This window comes from Hippoglossus stenolepis, chromosome 15 (genome assembly GCF_022539355.2).
Source record: "Hippoglossus stenolepis isolate QCI-W04-F060 chromosome 15, HSTE1.2, whole genome shotgun sequence".
Classification (NCBI taxonomy): domain Eukaryota; kingdom Metazoa; phylum Chordata; class Actinopteri; order Pleuronectiformes; family Pleuronectidae; genus Hippoglossus; species Hippoglossus stenolepis.
The window spans coordinates 10,438,302-10,459,847 of record NC_061497.1 but is presented as its reverse complement, the minus strand read 5'-3'; the positions used below and the strand labels follow the sequence as shown (position 1 = coordinate 10,459,847).

Here is a 21,546-nt window from a genome sequence, read left to right as displayed (position 1 = left end):
TGAAACACACTAGTAAAAAAAAACACTAGGAGTATTTTATATTCAATTTCTGCCAATAGATCCCTTTTACCTTAATCTTACACACTGAACCTTTAGAGTAGAGGTGTGTGATAAGTAGATGACACTATTGGATATGAGCAGCTTGGTGGTGCAGTGGTGAGCACTGTCTGTGTGGGTTTTCTCCTCACAGTCCAACGACATGCTGCTTAGGTTACCTGGAGACTCTATTTGCACTAAAGGTGTGAATGTGAGCATGAATGGTTATTTGTTTCTGTGCGTTGACCCTGTGATGGACTGGCGACCTGTCCAGGCTGGGATTGGCTCCAGCTCCTCTGTGATCCTCAGAAGATTAACAGAATAGATAAACTTTAGATGGATGGACTTTCTGTTCTGAAGCATGTTATTTCTGATACTTCCTAAAATGCTCAGCGGTGCAGACAACACGTGTCTCTGGTTTAATTATTTTCGGATCGTTTTGAACTTGTTTTGTATTAAAGCGGTGCGCTCATTGTGGCAGAAACATCGGTTTGCCGTCTGTGTCCTTAGGGAGCGCTGAATGGATCAAATCATCCCTTTAAGAGGTGGTCAACACATGTGGTGTTCAGCACCTAAATACATGTTGGGGCCAGTAGGAACACACAAACATGATCATTTCATCAAAGTTAAATATCCGTAACTCCAGCCACAGGGAGAAGACAGAGCAGACAGGAAATATTAGCAGACTTTGTCTTAATCAATCCCAAACTTTGACACTAAAAATATGAATGATTTCATTACGATCACAGCTGGCACATCATCACATGCCTACACAGGACACTGTGTGGTGAGCTCAATCTAGAGGGATTTGTGTCTGCAAAGCTTTAAAGCTTATTTGTACTTGACTCTGAGATATTTTTCAATTTCACAAACACTTTTAAAGGTTCAGGAAAGAACCTATTCAAATTTTTTTTTAAAGATTTAGATGAAAAGAATCAGGTATGTTTCAGGGACTGATGTGGATCTTGTGAATTTGTGGTTTCATAAGGGGGCTGATGGGCCTTGGCAGAGGTTTGCACTCTACTGCTATTATAGTTTCTACTAATGCCCCTTGAAGTTTCAATGTTGCCTTTAAATCACTGAGGCCTGAAATAGACAAAAATAATTTGGGGGGGGGGGGCGATAATCTTTCACAGCTTCATCAAAGAAATCCTTTCCGAAGCAGTGAGTACTTTTTAAAGCCTGGTCAGGATGAAAAGTGGTTCACAGGGAGACTGAACACTAACTCTTGTTAAACCACTTTTATCAGTGAAATATATATGTCTGGGCTCTTGGATGAATTATTGATAGTACATGTGCCAAATCCTAAACTCCTCTCACACATGGAACAGTGCTCTTCATGGTCCGACCTCTGTAATTGATTCATCTAAGGATGGTTCCCACAGAATATCAGGTAAAACCAAACCAGAGGAAATTATCTAGCTAATATGTACAGTTTTACTGTCAAAAGTTATGTTCGCACACACAATTAGAATAAAATGCTGCCCCAGTAGCAACGTTTTGTAATGTGAATCAGGATTTAGTGAAATCTAGTGGTGAAGTTGCATATTGCAACTGAATACCTGTCACGTCACATTCAACGTAACAAGTGATAACTGCACATAACCACATGCAATAGTAAAGCGCCGATGCTGGTATCATAGTGGTTGTTTTCCTCCTGATGCGTCCCTGCTGGCTGTTTCAGAAATACACACATACATATATCATCCTTCTCATGTTTTTTGATACAGTCACATGGTTGAGAAGTTTATTTCTAAATCCTTAAACGCAGGTGGAGCCGCATGACAGTCACATGAAGAACATGTGTTTTGACTGCTGCCACTGATAGAATCAAGTAACTACAGACCGTTATGGATTTATCACAACTCCAGCACACACATATATATATATATATATATATGTCTTCCATCACCCGTCTCCACCTGTGAAGCATCAGAGTGTTATCATGTGCTTATCATCAGTGAGGACTGTCCTTCTCTGTGTCTTTGGCCAGGCTCTGCAGCAGAGACCTCTGGAAGGCCTCGTCACACGACTCAGGGATCAGAAACTCCAGCAGAAGGTCACAGATGCAGTAGATCAGATGCCTGCACAGAATCACACAAACACACAAAACTATAGACTCTCATCGACTGTAAATACAGCAGATTTCAGTCTTGGAAATCAAAGATTTAAATGTACTGTATGAAAACCACAAAGTGGTAAAGTCTTCTTCTCTCTTAGTTTAATTATGTGATGTGGCCATGTTCAGCTCACAGAGTCAGACGAGTATTTACTCAACAGTTTGTCTGCTGACTCACTTGTTTATCTGATGGTCCTGTAAAGATTCCAGCATGGTCTCCAAACTCAGTCTGTACTTCTCATTGCCCAGCATGTCAGTGATGAGCTCTGTTCAAGTACAACAATATAGTTTTAGGAGCCTTGCAAATCAGGACAACATTTAACCTCTACAATCTGAACCTAACATCTGTTGCAGACCTGGGAGCAGCTGCACGAGACAGTCCAGACATTGCTCCTTAGTCTCTGCTCTTTCTGCAGCGCTGCGCTCAGGCCGGGGTTGAGCGGGTAACGTGCCCCCTGGCCACACAGCTTCCTGCAACACTTGCAGGTAAATCACCCAGCAGGGGGCACTGGTAAGGTGGGCAACTCCTACGTCCAACCATCTGAGACAAAAGCCAGTGGTTTAGTGCAAACGTTGTCTGTTTTTTCTACCACATATCAGTGACTGCATGGGGGAAACAAATTAAAATGCACAATCACGCAGACTGATTGTGCTTGCACACAAGGGGAAGAAACACAAACAAGCAGTTTTAAATGTCTATAAAAAATTGCCGGGGCATGAACAGTATTTACTGACATTCTCAGTGAACCTGATAGCTCCCAGAGGCATGTGTCAAGTCCAGAAATGGAGGCCAGAATAATCAGTTAGAGACAGCAGAACACCAGAGATTAGATGAGCCGAGTTCCCACAGAAAGAAAACCCCAGTGGTAATTCTAGAGAAGTCTTTGTCTAAAGCTGAATACCCAGCAAAGACATAAACATTTCATTTAAAAGAAAAAATAATGTTTTGAAAGTCAATCTGAGAGACTCTCACGAGGCCTCCGTGCACCGCAAACCACTTTGTACCTCGTAAAGCCGTCACTTGTTCTACAAAAGGAGCCGGTGTCGCGATGTTCAGCTGCAGGAAGAAAAAATTACTGAGTCCCACAATGTGACCGCAATGTAGCAAAACAAATCTGCAGTCATACATTTTCATTTGGAAGTAGGATGAGTTGATTTTCTTTCTTTTTTTTAGAACCATTTTAGAAACTTTGAGGTCATACATCATTTTATTTTATTGTGTTTCACTTTTTACAGATGTATATCTATTCCATATATGTTATTAGGCTCTTTTAACTTGTTATAGAGATTTATTCTTTTTATTTAATTTCAATCTCATTGTCTCTGCTCTTTTTAATCGCTTTAACAAATAGTTATAAATTGTACTTTTTATTTTAAATTGCCTCCTTATGTTTTATTGTCCCTGTGCAGCAAGTTGAATCTACCTCTGTGTATAAATTATGCTTCATAAATAAAACTGCCAAAGCCATAATACTGTATCTTTATTATGATAGATCAATGAATAAATCAGGGAACTTTCACTGAGGCACATACATTTTAAAAGAGATTTTACATAATACACTTATTCGCTTTCTTGCTTTGAATGATATAAGGTCAATTGTAATTATAAAAATGTATTATCCCAATGAACGCGCTCTCATCATCACGCCTTCCTTCTTCAGGACGCTTGAAACAGAGTTTATTTAAATGATGCAATGTAACTCGTTCAGTAGGAAAACACTACACAGACGCTGAAAGAAGGCGCTACCTCTCAATGAAGGTGCCAAAGAGCAGTCTGATGGTCTTCTGAATGTTCTCAGTGCACAGCCAACTCCACTGGTCCTTCATCAGCAGACACAGGATGTTCAAAACAACATCTGCGACAGCTGTGTCTGCACATAAGACACAACAATCGGAAATGAGGGACACCTTAAATGTGAAACACAAGCAAATCACATCAGTGGTGGAAAGTGACTGCAAGGACGTCTCTGCTTGTGGAGTGTTGCTGCGCCCAAGTGGTGATGCTAGGTTAGTGTATGTTGCTTCTCTAGAGCTGCAAGGAATGCAATGTTGTGTAAATATGAACCTGTGCCGTGACTTTTCCCTGAAGTCCTCCTGTCTTTGGCCGGCTGCCCACTGCTCTGTCTGGCTGCCTCTTTCTCATTCTGCCCACATAACAGTCTTTCCTGCTCTGTGACAAAGTTCTCCAGGCCCGACAGCGTCATACCATTCAGGACCTGAAGCGATGCAACCATGTCAGTGGTTATCAATTTCAAAAATAGGTTTATTATTCAGGGATAATAAATATAGTATGGTAACTTACAGGGCTGCCTTCACTAAAGCAGTACGTCACTTTCGGGTGTAGGTCAGGAATGTTGAGAGATGGGGAAATTTTGCTCTGGAACATAGATCTCCTGCTACATGAAACACAAAACCAGAAGTTCCCCAATTACATTAATATAACAAAACTCAGTGTACCAGAACAACCAGCACTGATTTATCATGTACTGAACTAATTGTTTGATCAGTTATGAAAGAGAAACGTGATCAGTGACCAAAACGTTGGGAAACTGTAAGTGATCTTATAAACATGCTGCACAAAATTAGATTTATTTCAGGCAAATTTGCCTCGAATCTAAGAATCTTAATGTCAAGTGTAAACTGGGATGAGGGGTCACACAGGCACAATGCTTTGTTACCAAGGGGTAAGAGGGATGACATTTCCGTTGGGCCATCGCTGAGCTCTCACCTGGACTTTCTGTGGTCCAGTGTTCTTACATCAGTGTCTCCCTCAAACTCCTCTGTTGGACTGAGGGACTCAGGATAAGGAAACGCTGTCTTCAACGTGTCAAGAGCATTTTCCATCATCTTCAATTGAAATTAAGTTGGAGGAGACATGAGAAAATTATATTCATAGTCATTTATGGTACGTCTTTGTTATTAGATATTAGATAATATACAGAAGAGAAAACTAAGATGTAGGAGAGATTATATGTTTTATGAAATAAGGAACCATTAATTTGCATTTGATTGTATTTACGAAATATCTATTTTAGAAATGAGTATATGTTGGATGATGATTTTAAGACCAGATTTTTTTATAGGGTTCTTTTTTTAATATATAAAATATATATATATAAATATTAAATAAATATGAATTAATTAAACTTTCTCCTGATCATACTGCATGGTCTTGATGTTTTCTCACCTTATCAATTCTGGACTTGGCAAAAGGTTTCCTTCCAAAATATGTGCAAACATCTGTGTTTACAGCCAGGAACTCCTGCATGTCCTCACTGTTGGCCGTCTCAGGAATGTTGTTCAGTTGCTAGAAGAGCAAACAGTTTACAGGACCACACAAATCATCACTGACAATGCAGAGTGACAATGCAGAGTGGTACCTACTCTAAGGAACGTATCCAGTTGGCTTTTACGGGCCTCGACCCTCTCGCTGTCTGCATTTCCAAACGAAAGGTCGGGGAACATTTTCTTTGGGCCTTTGACATCTGAAATGCAAAATAGTGACTTACAAAAATGTATCTATCGTGACACAGTTCAATGGCCAATTAAAAGCAAAGGATAACTTCTTACTCTTGATTAATTTCTTGACTTCAGGCTTCTCCTCCAAACGTGTCTGCAAGTTGAGGAACTCGCTGTACCTGCGGTTGACAGTGTGAGAGGCTGCAGACTGCAGAGACGCAGCGCATTCTGCCTCAGCCAATGTCTCAAACTGTTAAACAGGAAGTGGAGGGCAAACTGTGATAATTGATAACACATATTCAGTCAAACATTAAAGCAACATGTTTAGTAAGCACATCTGCAGCCAGAACTGGTGACTAGTTCTGTTAGGCCACGTGTCTGAGCGGGTGGCTTTCATGTAGAGAAAAACAAAGACTATTAATCTGTTGACTGTTTCGTCCCACTCACTGAACTGAAACAGAACGGACATGATCCCCAGTTTCCTGAACCAGCAGAACTGGGGGTGTGACAAATACACCAAACTAAGAATTCTTCTTATTTTAAAGGTTTCTTTTCGCTGAATATCAGACATAAATGCCGGTTTTGAATGTCTTCTTTATCTTTTTAACTTAAAACATACAGTCAGCATTAGTGTTGAACTTGCTGGATTTAATTCTGATGATTTAAGTTGTGATTGCACACTTCCCACAGGAGATCAAACCCACATACTAAAGTTACATAGAGCCAGAACAGGCATTGGGAGTGTGAAGTGGGAATGGGAGTGGGACCATCAAACTAATTATGAGGATACTATTTTAAGGGAAAGAGGTTTAGTAGTGTTGCTTTAAAGGCAGCAGGAGGTGTTGTTACCTTCACAGTGTAGAGAGTATAGGGATGTGCGCCTGTGCCACGCAGCTCCTTCGCTGCGACTGTACCAGAAATTTGTACATTCTGGACATGCACAGGTGCAGCTTGGTTGTTGGGCGAATCAGAGTTGTAGGAGTTAAGTCTTTTCGGAGAACAAGACGGGGATTTCTCTTGGGCTATACCCGCCGGCCACTGGGAGTCCTCAGGCATAACCACCTTTGGCCCAAGATTTTTCAGATGTCCAAAGCAGCCGAAGGCCTCGTCGTCCCTCAAGGGGCTCACGCTGCAGAAGTTTGTTGGAGGACCACAGTCAAAAAAGCCTCCTGTCAGGTCCTCTTCTGAATCAGACTGAATCAGAGACTCCAGTGAAATCATTTTGGACTCGGACGACTGGGAGTAATGAGCAGAGGGGAGAGTACAGCAGCTCACTTTGCATGGTGTGAGTAAACCTGCGTGGCAACTTTCTAATTTGTCCATAGATGTCAGGCTGACCAGGCTGCTCTGTGAGGAGTCCTGATCATTGGTCAGACTGAGGCTCTGTTGATCTTCAAGCTCCGACGAGCTTATGCTGGAGAGACCTGCTTGTTCAGAAGAAGACAGTGACCTGCAGGTGGTCCAGGAGTCCTGCTGGATTTGACACCTGTACAGTGCAGCTGTCGGGAGCTCATCCTGTGGTTCTTTTGACCTGGTGATTATTTCTACAATGGTTTGGTTCAGCCAGTCAGGATCCGACACTCTGCTAATGAGCGGCAACAGAACATTGCAGGTGATGAGTTCTGTAACCATGTAACCTCCAGTCCTGGTCTCCATCTGAGGGTACGGAACAAGCACATGTAAGACGAGGTTAACCAGAGCTCTGGAGTACCTGAGCTCAACGGCTTCACTGCTCACAGCTGGGTGAGGAGCATCTACTTCACTGTAAAGCTGCCACAGGCTGAAAACCTCCCTGTGCGTTGACTGTATCTGCCGTGCCGTCATGTAGCTCTGCAGGTGACAGCCGTACAGCTCCAGCAGCCGTTGGACCAGCGCCTTCCTGTCCAATCGCCTTGCACGCTCCTTCAGCTCCATCACCGACTCCAACATTGAATTACGCACTGCACGCTCAAACTCCCCCTCCACCTCTGGCAGCAGAGTACGATACCACGAGGACACAAAGTCACGCACCGCTTTGTGGACGGCACTGTCGATCTCGTGGTTCAACCTCCACTCGTGTTCGGGTGAACACAGCGGTGCGTGGATGCCGCCAAGAGGCAAGAAATGCTCCAGGTGGAGGAGGCTGTTTGCGTCCAGCACAGCGCGAGACCCGAGCCAACCCCCGAGGACCACTAAGAGACTGGTGAAGATGCAGAGCAGCCAAACGTTGACGAGGAGGTGGAAGAGGAAGAGCCATGCCAGGAGAGCTCCGAGGCCTAACAGCCTCCTCTGCCCGAGTAACTCTGATAAAGTCCAGTGATCGGAGCTCTTGGAGGAAGGCATCACAGTCAGCAGAAGTGTGTCCTGTTTAGAAAAGACCATGTACTGTCACGAGAATGAAGAAGTCATTATTGTCTTTACTTGATTTATAAACACTAAATACTTGATAAGGCCATTTGCAACATTTGGTGGCAAAACTGTCAGGGAATTAGAACATCTTACCATGACTCAGTGGTAAAATACTGAAATGCTACTATTGTGCTGCAAGTTTTCTAATTTGACTGTCGGCATGTATGTTGACACAACTGAGGCTAATTGAGTTAGTTCTTTTATTCACCAATGTGAACACTAACTACAACACTTAGACATTGAGCCATCTGTTGAGGCTTGTTTTTGACTATATGTAATATATCAAAGAGTGTGAAAACACAGGCGTGTTCAATTTATTCTCAGCCGGCTCCCCAAGGTGCTCGTGGACATTTTTACAAAAAATACAAAACAAAATAATATTTAATCAAAACAACAGGAAAAAATCTTGTCTCACTCTCCCATGAGCTCTGACGTTACCTCATCTGTAACTGGATTCAGACTCATCCTCGCACGGGCTTGAAGCTGCCCTTTTAAACCTTTAGCCCCTCCCACCGGGCTTAATTACTAATTCAAACAATATTATGTGCAAAGCCAGTGCTTGGAAACCATAATAAAAGGTTACAATGAAGTCTTTACATGTCACCAAATAAATCATCTTTAAACAAATCAAATGACTTTTGTAAAACAAAAGGTATCAACTATAAACAGTACAACTCTAACTAATTATCATAAAAAAAACACAACAGGAAACTATTTAAACAAACAGGAAGTTATGCCCCTGTTTAAGCCCTCGAACTCTACACTGACGGTGAGGTGAACAAGCCGCGTCCCTAAACCGCTGGTAAGTGAGCGTGCGTATGTGTGTGCGTATGTGTGTGCGTGTATGTGTATGTGTGTGTGTGTGTGTGTGTGTGTAACCCAAATGCGGAGCTGACGAGTGTCCACCCTCGGTCGCCCCACAGCTAAACAGAGTAGGTGATGGTTAAATAGCGATCAACTAGGAACTGTAACAGGAAGCGTGAAAATGTTTGTCGGCGTGTGTGTGGTTGTGTGTACGTGTGTGTGTGCGTGGACAGCTGGCGGTCAGTGACGAAGCAGCTCCGTCACAGATCAATGAAGTCTTATCTTTATCCTTAAAAAGTGCATTTTAACATATCTATTGCCAACATTTGTATATATTCTATAATAAAAATAAAATACAATAGTTATACAAATAAAAACACAAAATAACTAGTTTGAAAACTAAACCTACTATTATTGTAGTGAAGTATAAAGTATGTTTGTCTATAATAAACTCCTGACATTAACAGAGTAATATCAATGAGCAAAAAATGTAAACACTCAAATACAAGACACTCAAATATTTCAATAAGCTACTTGATTCAATTTACTTTGTTACTTCCCACCAATAACAGCAGTGAACACATTTAAAAGCTGGTGTAACATTATAATCATTACAAAATAAAAGGGCTGAAGTCAACATTTATCAGAGAGGGACCTGTTGCCATGGCAATCAGCAAACTCCATCAACTGTCAGTCTCCTGCAGTGAAACCAGCCTGTTATTACTGTATTGCTCTTTTTCTTCACCACTTTGACTACATGTGTTTACAAATGTGGTGTAGCTACACCTATAGCTTACAGCTGAGGTCACAGGTGGAGCTACTGTTCACCTAACACAAGCAGCTATACTATAGTCTACTGATGTACTGTAATATTCATCCCACATGTTCTGACAGCGAGGAGACAGCAAATATTACCTGAAAGGTTCCAGGTTATTGGAGCTTTACATTCGGAACACGGGCTGAAGGAGACGTCCTCCTCCTCCTGTGGGACATAACTCTAATCCTCCAACAAAGATTATCAGGATCAGCCGGTCTAGTTGGACACGCTCACACACACCCAGGCCATATGGAGGGACAAGGAGACGTTAGGTGCAGACATCCCCATTGTTTACAGCTCTGTGGGAGGGACACGTTCCTCCACTGCTGCTGTCAATGGAAACATGACCAAACACGAACAAAACTAACAAGAAAGAAAGAAAGAAAGAAAGAAAGAAAGAAAGAATAGTAATGATAATTGTAGGAGGGTGGGGCCTGTCGTGGCAATTCTGCAATCCCACTCTGACAACGAGGAACGAGACACGAACCTCTTACAGTATTGTCACACTTTAATGCTCAGAGCATGGTGCACAAGACAAAGGTTAGTTTGTAATATGCACCCCGATGGGAAGCTGTTCTTTGTCATTATACATTTGGCTCATCCCTCCCACTCTGGTTGGGGTTGTTGCAAAGTCAGAGAGGCATCAACTCCAATTCTTTTGCGTATATTTCACCAGTGGCAAGGCGTAAGGACGCAATGAGATTTAGTTACACTTAACTATCCAATAGGATGCGAACACCTACATGTAACATATAGAGTGACAAGCAATTGTAGCCATTCATGGATGTGCTGTTAGAGTGGGTGACGCAAGTAGAGGGAGATATATGGGGAGGCTGTGGGAGACATCTTCAGACTTGGGGGTGACAATTGCTCATGTTGCTCTGTTAGCGTTGTTGTATTGTTCCACCTTCTGGTCTCCCTGATGCATCAAGTCCACATTCAAATCTTCTACGCAAGACACCAGCTGCTGCCTGAATTCTCCTTTCACCAGCTTCCACAGAACTTTCATAACAATAACAATCTATGCATTCCTCTACAGCCCTCTACATCGCAAAACAAAAACAAATGAAAGAGAAAGAAAGAATAATAAATAAAATGTACAAAATAAAAATGTATGCATTACTCTACTGCCCCATCTATTATAATAATAATACTTTTTTTGTTATTATTATCGTAATAATAAAACAGTGGAAACTTTTTCGCATCTGTCATTCTGCCCTCTCTCTCTCCCTCCCTCTCTCCCTCTCTCCCTTTGTGTTATATAACCTGGTTATGTAATAGCGCAGCAGCACCAGCAGCTCCACTGGCTCAGCAGTCAATGGTGCAGCAGATGCAGCGACCAGTGGCTGTATCCTTCCCTGTTCACCGCGGCCATGTCTCCTGTGAGCTCAGGTGAGGGATTTATTCTGACACTGACTCGAACTGCGCATTAGCACCGTTTTATTAGCCACCTGCTGATGACACACACACACACACACACACACACACACACACACACACACACACACACACACAAAACACACACACACAGATGAGAGTGAGACTGCAGCCGAGCTAAATCCTGTATAACCTGTGCGCACTTGAATAGCTCAACACACTGATGGCTGGAGGTTCATTTTTCACGTTGTTGCCTTTTATTATGAAAAGGTGAGTTTGCAGTGCGGGTTCCTGGATGTGACTGTGATGATGGCAGAACAAGCTGTTCTTTATGCTTCTGCGCGCTTTAGACCAGTTTGCCTGGTTTGATCGCAGCTCGCGGATCTTTTGAATGTCGAAAAGAACGTGACTATATTGTTGTTAGCGCAGGTTGATTCATCGCATGCTGCAGTCACATGATCTATCAAAACAGCGCTGGTACGGTTCGGGCTAAACGTTACTTCTATTATAGAGCTAATCACGTGGTACTGCGCGTAGCCCAAGTGCTGTTGGGGGGCGTGTCCATATCCATACATCCATCCGCTGGCTTAAAATGCAGGAGAAGGTGCCGTGTTTACACGACACACGTGTGTAAGCAGCAGCACGTCACTGCATGTCCAAGAACAGGGGAAGAAAAGATGACGGGAGATTTCGACACCTCCAAATAGTGATTTCATGCTCGAAAAATTCCCAAAGCCGGGCTTTCAGTGTTAGATGTGTGACGGGTACAGATCCCTGATGTCCCCCTCCTCACTTTACTCAGAATCTTTGCATGATGTGTTGTGAGTCCATCTGCAGCTGCAGAGATTAAATCTCAGAAAAGTCCAGCGTTGACCTCGCTCTTTATTAAATAGAATTTGCCACCTAGTGTCATCTCCCATTCCTAATGTAAGTCAGGTGCACTATAGGCTGTTTGCTGGTGTAATGGTAGATGTACCATGCAGGGGATAAGAGAGGACACCTCTCTGCAGAAGGCCTGGTGTCAGTTTAACTGTGAGCAGACCATCTGTGCATGTGTAAACAATCTGTGTGCACTCACCTCTGTGAGCAAATATTACAATCTTCATGATGTGACCTTAAAATATCAATAAACACTGTGCCACTGACTTCCGACCAGGTTTTTTAACAGGGTTCAAAAGTGCAGTCGCTTTTCCACTGCCTCACTTAACCTGATCAAGCCTCATTTTAAGACCAACACACCATTGGGAGCCTATATGGACACACGTGCACTGCTGTTTGAGCAACATTGTGCTGGATGGGAAATTGAAAAATGTGAAACAAGCAATAAAAAGCTTGCGTGGCCCAGTTGGCACTGCTTAGTTGTAAGGAAGGACCCAGGTCCATTCAGGTTTCCATATGAATCCTTCACCTGTGGTTATTCATTAAAAGGATTCATTAAAATATCAAAATACCTCATTACTGTACATATGTTCCTTTTTATGTTTACACTCAAAGATTATATAAAAGTCACTCCCTGGTTGTATAATTGAACACGGGGCAAATCCAATAAGGGCTTCCGTTGCCTGGTAACAGTGGAGCTGACTGTTGACAATAATTTAAGTCAGATGTCTTCATAAACACTGGAGAAGTCGTCTCTCAGCGGAGTTCTACGGGGAGGCTGAGTCAATAAAACTCTGCACTGACGCCAGAGCAGAATGACCAAGCCGCCTGTGTTTATTCCCGCTGAGGATCTAAACTGACTTTTGCCCAAATATAGTGTTGAAACAAGCCGCGTGACATTTACTCTATAAAACAAAACTGCACCATTTAATTACCATATAATTTAAGAGTTAGGTCGAGTTTCAAATTTTTTGTCCGGTTCAGAGAAGATTGGCTTGTTACAACAGAATTTGAACACCTAAATAAATGTAAAGAAAAGGATGAATGTTGCATTCCGCATTAACATTTGAAATGCGACTGTAAGGATGTAATCTTTGTGAAAATACTTAACTACATTCATATATCCAGCCTTTTTATATCATCACTACATGAAATGGTTGATGCTTCTCGTAGCTTGAATGTTTCTAAGCAACTCTTTTCTTTCTTCTCCATGGTTGCAAGGCCTCAGACTAAACACTAAGATGTCCTGGTCGGCTTTAAGACATATTCTAGAAATGTATCGCAAATCTTTTGGCTAAAAGCAATGTGCTGAGAGCAGTTCAATTGAGAGTTTTCTTTGTAGGTTATTGTTGACAGCGGATCTTATCAGACAAAGAAACATAACTGTAGTGTTTTCCAAAGTTCACCCTAGATCTGCCAATAAAATCATCCAGTTTGAATTGAATGCACCATAATCAAAGATGGCCATTTCCCCGCATTTTTGGTAAGATACCGTGTACGTGTTTATTTCCTACAGATAATGACAAGCCTGTTGAGAATGGCAAGGACAAGGAATCCATCAACACGCCACTGAAGGGACTGGAGACAATTTCTCCTTTGGTCCAGTCTGCGCAGGAGACCCCTGAGCCGATCTCTACCACAGTGCAAGGCAGCATTCCCCCCTGGATCAATGGCAAATTCCTCCGCAACGGCCCGGGGAAGTTTGAGTTTGGAAACACACAGTGAGTTGGAAACACCTCGATGTACTGCTGCACAACACAATTGAAACTAAATACATGTGATGTGATTGAACCTGGACTTGTGTACTCCACCGCAGCTACAACCACTGGTTCGACGGGATGGCAATGCTACACCAGTTCAAGATCGACCAAGGCCAGGTGACGTACAGGAGCCGGTTCCTGAGCAGCGATGCCTACAAGAAGAACAGTGAGAGGGACCGCATCATGATGTCAGAATTCGGGACACTCGCCATGCCCGACCCCTGTAAAAACTTCTTTCAACGCTTCCTGTCTCGCTTTGAGATGATTGGTGAGTAGATGTAATAAGATGGGACTGGAAAAAACTAGTGTTAAGGGGTGTTGTCTTTCAAAGAGGAGGGGTTGTGGGAATTAGATGCGGTTGGTTAGTTGACTCCCTGTACATGGAAGCTGCCTCGTTCTATTTATGTCTCGCTCCGAGGTATAAATGAAATAACAACTATAGGATGTCACTCAGTGGTCCCCTTAAATTCAAACTAGCTGCACCATGTTGCGTAACCTCATAGATATCAGTTTCCTAAATATGCCTGATTTTTTTTTTTCATCAAGATCCATAATTTACTCGAATCCAAAAACGGCAACAGTCATGAGAGCAGTTTGGTCATTTGAGAAAGATAGCCACAACAGCCAGGATACATTTCGAGATCAGGTGGGAGAAAAGACGACACTGTACAAGCTCTTTTCTTTTTAAAAAATGTGTTGAGGCCAAGAATCCTGTTTACTCTCAGGTTATATAATTACATGCCCCACAGTGGGGAATCAGAGAGGGGGGAGAGGCCTTTTCAAAATATTCTACAACCCCCAACTAGACTTGTGCAACTACAAGCTGCAATAACAAAGCAGTGTCCTTTAGGAAGCTGATTATTTTGAAAGGAAAAATGCTGTCGTTCATTTAAAAGCCCCCCCCCCCAGCAATCCAGTAACACGTCTTTCTTTGTTGCAGAGCCCACGGATAATGCGAGTGTGAGCTTTGTGAAGTACAAAGGTGACTACTATGTCAGCACAGAGACAAACTTCATGCACAAAGTGAACCCAGAGAATCTAGAAACGCTGGAAAAGGTACTAACATGAGCGTCATGCAGTAAGATATTAATATTAATCTAAGTTTTATGAATTACATGCAGCATAAATACATATATATGCATAATAGAGTCCAGTTATTAACACACACACTGATTCTTCATAGTCACTGCTTTGTTTCATAGGTGGACTGGAGCAAGTTTATTGCTGTTAATGGAGCCACTGCCCACCCACACTATGACCCTGACGGTACCACCTACAATATGGGCAACTCGTATGGAAGCAAAGGTTAGTCCCATTGTCCACAAAATTAAAATTGACACCTTAATTATTTGTTTCTCACTCACTGATCATCAGATAATAAAAGTGCATACCTTCCCCAAGGCCCCATCTCGCTATGTCAAAGCAGTGTTTCCCATTAATTTGGCTAGGCAGTTTCATAATGAACCACTTCTTATAATAACATAGGAGATGTGTAGTGCTATTTGCAGTGCTTTCAGCCATGATGTTTTTATCGTCCTAGCAGTTAGATATCCCCCGTACTTTCAGCTGCAGATGTGCGTGTACCTGCAGGTGGAATGTATTGCAGTTCTCTCTCACACAAAAGAACTTGTTTTTCACTCAGAATTTGCTGCACGAGAAAGCAAACCATGCACATATGTGCTCCCTCGCCACTTCCACCAAGTTTTGTAATAATCCTTCCGGTGTTTTTTGTGTAATCATTCTAACAGACAGGCAACAAACAAACAGAGATGATAACATAACCTCCTTGGCGGAGGTAATATTGTGTGTTAAAGATGCCTAAAGATAAAGTTTTTCAGGAGCCCAGTACAACATCATCAAAGTGCCGCCTGAGAAGACCGATGCCAAAGACACGCTGCAAGGCGCCAAAGTGCTCTGCTCTATCGTGCCTTCAAACAAGTCCCATCCCTCCTACTATCACAGCTTTGGTAAGTCAGGGCTCCTTGATATCACTCAGCATTAGTGGTGTCGGTATCTTTCACCTGTTGTCCTAAGCCACAAAGCACAATGATCCTCTTGCTTCCAGCCATGTCAGAGAACTGTGTGGTGTTCATCGAGCAGCCAATCAAGATGGACCTGCTGAAGATCGTGACATGTAAGATGAGGGGGAAGGCTCTGAGCGAAGGCATCTACTGGGATCCCAATCTGGAAACTGTCTTCCATGTTGTTGACAAGCACACAGGCAAGGTGAGATAGGTGGGATGGTTAGAGGTGAGGAAGTGAGGAAGCTTGCTTTAGGTCCTGGGTGGTCTAACCATGTGTTCTGTGCCGCAGGTCAGCTCAGTGAAGTACCACGCCAAAGCCCTCGCCACCTTCCATCAGATCAACGCCTTCGAGGAGGATGGACTCTTGATGCTTGACATGTGCTGCGCAGACGACGGCCAAGCCATCAACAACTACCTCATCCAGAACTTACGCAAGTCAGGAGATGCACTCGATGAGGTCAGAATTTAATTACTCGTGCACACATAAATTAACACTCTGGGTAGTTATTAAAGTGAATTTAACAAATCCAGACAACACCTGACCAGGGACTACACATGACAACTAGCCCTTTTTGTTAAGTCTATCATATTCCCAGTAATGGCTGTCAATGTGCACTGTCCCTGAGAGATAAACAAATAATCTCAACTAAATCCATCCTCACATCCTCTAACACAGTCAGAAAGGATCAGAGCAGATTTTCAATACATCTGTTTTTTCCTCATCTTGAGGTGTGTACCTGCTTAATCATCATTTTATTTTCTGCTAAATAATTGTGAAATACATTTAGGAGAATAAGTGTTTATATTGAATATTTGATTTTTGCCGTCTTACTGTTTCTTTGCACCAAAGACACCAAAATACTTCACGTTTGTTTTGTTCCTGTGGTGTGTCCCTCCCAGGTGTACAACACCTTGGCCAAGAATTACCCCCGGCGTTTTGTTTTGCCCCTGAATGTGACGAGTGAAACACCAACGGGCCAGAACCTGAACACGCGGCCCTCCAGTGACGCAACGTGTGTCAAAGTCAGCACGGATAAGGTGAGCTGGAAAATGAATCGTACATTATAAACTCTGCTGTATCATTTGAATCGAACAAATCAATCTATATTAATCAAATAGTGGTGGAAGAACCCTTTACTATTTAATAGAAGCAACAATACCATAAGGTACAAAAAATGCCCTGTGGCAGGTGTATTATTGAATATTATATTACTGAAGTAGCATTACAAATCCTTTAAGTGTGTTTGGGTTTTTTAGTTGGTCATGATGAATTAAGTTCTTCATGTAGTGAAGTAAAAGGTGCAATAATTCCCTCTGAGATAAAGTAAAATACAAGTCTCTTAAAGTGACTCAAAGTACTTTTATAGATCCAAGTACTTTGGTAATTGTAGTGGGTTACTTTCCACAAATACAAACAGATCACCCCACATACTAAATTGAAGAATTATAAAAACTGGATTCAACACATACTTCAGTTTGACAAACTCCAGTTTGAGATTGAGTAAATAATATGTGTAGCATTAGTGGTGCATTTACAATCTTAAACAAATCTGAGACAGAAATGTTTTGAGAATGTTTACATGGTTGCTGTCTACTGCAAGGTGTTTACGCCTCTGTCCGTGAAAGCGATGTCTCAAGAATTCCCTGAAACATATTCACTTGTATTCAACTGATTATATTTTGGAGGTCACAGTGACTTCACAAAGCACATTGTTTGCCTTGTGAATGTACTATCTCCAAAACAACTTGAGGGAATTCTTTCACATTTGGCAAAAACATTCACTTGAGCTTGGATTTCATCTAAGTAGCCCAGGGTCAAAGGTCAAGGTAACAATGGCCTCATGTTATTGTGTCTCAGTTGTCAAAGGTAAATCTTACAGTGAAAAAAGTATGTGGAAATTTGTACACAGAAACTGCACTGGTTGGCGGATGTATACAACAATACATAACTCTAGTCTTAAAAAAATCACCCATTCAAGACAGTGCTCAACAATTTAAAGATCCTGGAAATGACATTTTTTAATTTTGCTCCCAGCCTCATTGAGAAAATTCTTCCATTTCAAATGAGCGTCTCAAACTGAAGCAAATGTTCAGTGAACGGATGTCAGGAAGGCAGAAACATCATAACATTAGACACTTTGTCGACAGGTCTTCTGCCAGCATGAGAATCTCCATGGTGATGACCTCGATGACTACGGAGGCCTGGAGTTCCCTCAGATCAACTATGGCAGATGTAACACACGACCATACCGATATTTCTACGGCTGTGGCTTCAGACACCTGGTGGGAGACTCTCTGCTCAAGATGGACCTGAACGACAAGACGTTTAAGGTGTGTGTGTGTGTGTGTGTGTGTGTGTGTGTGTGTGTGTGTGTGTGTGTGTGTGTGTGTGTGTGTGTGTGTGTGTGTGTGTGTGTGTGTGTGTGTGTGTGTGTGTGTGTGTGTGTGTGTGTGTGTGTGTGTGTGTGTGTGTGTGTGTGTGTGTGTGTGTGTGTGTGTGTGTGTGTGTGTGTGTGATCATTGCTTAGGTCCTGGCTAAGTTTAGTGGTATTATGTGAATTAGGGTTAGGTATGAATTGCTAATGGTTCAGGTTATAGATATGGTTTTGGTTAGGCTGTCCACAATGAATGGAAGTAAATGCAAAGTGCTGCACAAACGTTTTTCCAGTTTACAGAGCTGGTTTGGGATTAACTGGAATAAGGTGAAAAAGTATTTACAATTCGACAAATTCCTATTTTATCTTTACTATTTACTTGTTTTATTCTTTAATCACAGACGTATGTATATTTTAGTAAAATTCAGATGTTCTAATACTTTTGACTTATAGCGCAGACATAATTATCCTAAAACATTTTTTTTTTAATGGTCGCTTTGATCAACATCCTCTTTATGCCTTAATACAGCTTTTCCGTTTCCCTATCGTAAAAGGTAGAATGCTGAAACACTTTTGAATTTGATATACCACAGGTCTGGTACCAGAAGGGTCTCTACCCCTCAGAGCCCGTGTTTGTGCCGTCACCTGAAGCCGTGGAGGAGGATGATGGTGTCGTCCTCTCTGTGGTTCTCACCCCCTCACAAGTAAGTCTCAAATTAATACAGGAGTTGATGAGAGAGAGCCCATGTGACACGGACATTTTAAAAATATTTGTTCAATGGTTTGAGAGAGAGAGAGAAAATTACGTAATTACCAAATTTTAATTTACAAATATTTCTCTTCATGAAATCGTTGTTGGATGCTGGAGCAGGAACAAAAGCGTTTTTGTGCCTCATGTAAAAACAAACCTACAATGTTTGCAAATTATTCCACACAGGATTTTTGCAGATTTACTCAATTTAGCAAATCAGTTAATTCTACACATTACACAGCTCTAATTGAAATTTGAGATAAACCCTACTATTTCTATTTTGAAGGGTTTGAACCATGTTGAGCTGTCATTGTGTTCCCTGGCTATCGCTGTTAAAATGCTGGTGGAGAATTAAAGCTAAAATTCAACTGTATAGTGACCAGCAGGAGAACTGATGGAAGACTTTCAGAGGATACAATGCTAATTTAAAGTACCGTAGTATACCAAACAAAATCTCCTAAATGGATGTTATTGTTTATGTATTTTTCATGCTTCTTTTATTTCCCTTAGCACCTGTAAGAAACACTTGATCTCTGAAACACATCAAATATCTCTGAAACACATCATATATCTCTGAAGTACATCAAATATCTCTGAAACACATTAAATATCTCTGAATCACATCAAATATCTCTGAATCACATCATATATGTTAGTTTGAGCTGTTTGTGTGCACAGAGGAATATTCTGCTGTAGTGACACTATGACTGACATCATTCGGATTAGATGCTCTGTGTGGTTTCTGATTGTGATCCCTACCAAACTTTTCTCTACAGGATAAAGGGACATTCCTCCTGGTTTTGGATGCCAAGACGTTTGAGGAGTTGGGAAGAGCCAATGTGCCTGTTAACATCCCTTATGGCTTCCATGGAACCTTTAATGCATCTGCATAGATCGAACTATGTTACTCTTCTGATACAAAGAATACAAAATGCTGTATCATACACAAGTTATTACTATAATGTAGGCATCAATCTATATTGAGCTTAAAGGATGGTCCGACTATTATATCACCCAAGTGTCTAATGGACATTTTCTTTTGTACTCTTTTTAGTCTCGCACTATATTTTTTTAAAGGCTGATTTACTTTTATATCCAATATTTACCGTTGTGAATTTTCAGGTGCTGTTACACAGTTGTGCATTAAAACACAGAATCTCTGCCAAGGTGTTTGTTCACAAATATGATCACATGTAAAAACAGCTGGAAAATGAAAATCGTCATATTATGGATTGTGTTACTTTTGTAGATGGGAGTTTTCCCCTCAAAACATTTTTCCCCTGTTATTTTCTACACTAAAGTTTGTAATTTGTTTGATTTAACCAATTTATTTTGAACATGTGAACAAATTGCAAACAAAATAAAGCATTTACCAAAACATTCTAAAATAAATATCAATAGTCCCATCATTAAACCCTGGGGAACCCCACAGGTAATGTTCAGTAAAGGCTTTAACGTGGCGAGTCCTCTCCCTCCAAATCCAGATCTTTGTATTTTTTTAAATAGTAAATCTTACTCTAATATGTAAAATGTTTTTTAGTTTTTCCCCCAGAATGACCACTACTACATATTCTTTATTTTCTATTGCTTTTTCTATTTTTTTCTATCTTCCTTTTATACAAACAAAGTTGTCTTACCAGCTCAGAATCTATGTTGCTGCTCATATGAAATGTATTATGATTTCTAATGAAGTGATCAGGTTTTGTATGGAATATGCATTAGTATCCAGTAACTGTGGAAGCTAGGGAAAAAGGTCTGCAGTTTATATTCAGCTTTATATATTATGTATCATGATAAGCTGTTAATTTTCCATTTTAGAGACTGGTTACAGATATGAGTCACAGGTTTAACAGTACATTCGTTTACATTTTTAACTAAACATTTCAATTTGATTCCAGACCGTGGGTTTATTACTCTTGATCTTTAAAACTATTTCCTTTCCATCCGTTTTCCTTTTTTAATATAGATTCTTTAATACAACTTTGCTTCCCACAAAATTTCAGTCAAACACAGACTTCACTGACAAAGAAATCATTAAATGTATCTGAAACCAAGGCCATGTTGTTTCTTTTTTTACCAGGAAATTCTCAGAGCATCTGTCCTTCCCACTTTCTCTTTTCATCGTAGGATTTTATATCTTCCATGTATTTTTTTATTATTGTTTTCATTGTCCTTCAGTAGTTCATTGTTCAGTCATTTTGCAGTTTCACACAATTCTTGTCAGTTTGTTTTGTGTTTTTTCTTTTCTTTACTTAAATTCTGTGTAGAACGAAGATGATACATTTTCCTTTTCTTTCATGACATGAAAGTTTCTCTCACAAAGTACAATTTCTCACAATTTTTCAAAACATTTTACAAACACAGCGGACGTTCATTATGAACAGTTTCACAGTTTCAAAACATGGATTTTTACAAAGTAAGTCTAAACATGGGCTCTGCAGCAGATAAATCAATAAATCAGTGCAAGTATTATTGACTTTTAGAACTTAGTAACCACTATGTGCAGTGTGATGCACACATTTAAAAGTGCACAGGTACTTACTTACTCAATGCATTTATTAACATTCATTTACATCAAATTCTGGGATTTAAAAAAATGATTTTAGTCTACTCTGACCAGCACTGCACACAAACATGCTAAATGACTGTGAATGCAGGTTATTTAGTAAGAACTCCACACATTGTCCACTAGAAGGCAGCACATGATACCATTTACTCTCAGTCCTTCCAGTCATGGAGCGATTCTGCATTCAGGAC

At 41.1% G+C, this 21,546-nt stretch overlaps 2 protein-coding genes across 7 annotated transcripts; one reads left to right on the top strand and one right to left on the bottom strand.

The window, feature by feature from the left end:
* Positions 1–1,556: 1,556 nt before the first annotated feature.
* On the bottom strand, positions 1,557–11,029 carry snx19a (sorting nexin 19a). 3 transcript variants are annotated; one of them, XM_047343409.1, is made up of 12 exons: positions 9,722–11,029; positions 6,464–7,957; positions 5,726–5,864; positions 5,540–5,640; positions 5,343–5,462; positions 4,884–5,002; positions 4,458–4,548; positions 4,221–4,371; positions 3,903–4,026; positions 2,512–2,696; positions 2,334–2,421; positions 1,557–2,120 (listed from the first exon to the last, which is right to left on the bottom strand). In XM_047343409.1, exons 2-12 carry the CDS (start codon positions 7,934–7,936, stop codon positions 1,994–1,996), a joined length of 2,718 nt encoding a protein of 905 aa, XP_047199365.1. In that variant the 5' UTR covers positions 7,937–7,957; positions 9,722–11,029; the 3' UTR covers positions 1,557–1,993. The 3 variants fall into 3 exon arrangements, with proteins under 3 accessions (XP_047199365.1, XP_047199364.1, XP_047199366.1); XM_047343408.1 differs by having other exon boundaries at positions 4,458–4,551; positions 9,722–11,026; XM_047343410.1 differs by lacking the exons at positions 1,557–2,120; positions 2,334–2,421 and adding an exon at positions 3,161–3,212 and having other exon boundaries at positions 2,567–2,696; positions 4,458–4,551; positions 9,722–11,027.
* LOC124854849 (carotenoid-cleaving dioxygenase, mitochondrial-like) lies at positions 8,733–20,844 on the top strand. 4 transcript variants are annotated; one of them, XM_047343414.1, is made up of 13 exons: positions 8,733–8,804; positions 10,905–11,015; positions 13,396–13,600; positions 13,696–13,907; positions 14,580–14,695; positions 14,842–14,944; positions 15,478–15,606; positions 15,705–15,865; positions 15,953–16,120; positions 16,564–16,701; positions 17,812–17,946; positions 18,632–18,742; positions 19,566–20,844. In XM_047343414.1, the coding sequence occupies exons 2-13, from the start codon at positions 10,997–10,999 to the stop codon at positions 19,680–19,682; spliced, it is 1,614 nt and encodes a 537-aa protein (XP_047199370.1). In that variant the 5' UTR covers positions 8,733–8,804; positions 10,905–10,996; the 3' UTR covers positions 19,683–20,844. The 4 variants fall into 4 exon arrangements, with proteins under 4 accessions (XP_047199370.1, XP_047199368.1, XP_047199369.1 ...); XM_047343412.1 differs by having other exon boundaries at positions 17,812–17,994; XM_047343413.1 differs by having other exon boundaries at positions 8,745–8,804; positions 10,910–11,015; positions 17,812–17,994.
* The last annotated feature ends 702 nt before the right edge of the window (positions 20,845–21,546 follow it).

Excerpts from the sequence above, each read along its gene's own strand:
- snx19a (XM_047343408.1), bottom strand. The coding sequence starts at position 7,936 with ATGCCTTCCTCCAAGAGCTCCGATCACTGGACTTTATCAGAGTTACTC. Across the intron at positions 5,865-6,463 it reads ATACTCTCTACACTGTGAAG|TTTGAGACATTGGCTGAGGC; the intron begins GTAACAACACCT and ends CCTGTTTAACAG. Across the intron at positions 4,027-4,220 it reads AGGGAAAAGTCACGGCACAG|ACACAGCTGTCGCAGATGTT; the intron begins GTTCATATTTAC and ends TCTTATGTGCAG.
- LOC124854849 (XM_047343412.1), top strand. Across the intron at positions 14,696-14,841 it reads ATCTAGAAACGCTGGAAAAG|GTGGACTGGAGCAAGTTTAT; the intron begins GTACTAACATGA and ends TTTGTTTCATAG. Across the intron at positions 16,121-16,563 it reads CAGGAGATGCACTCGATGAG|GTGTACAACACCTTGGCCAA; the intron begins GTCAGAATTTAA and ends TGTCCCTCCCAG.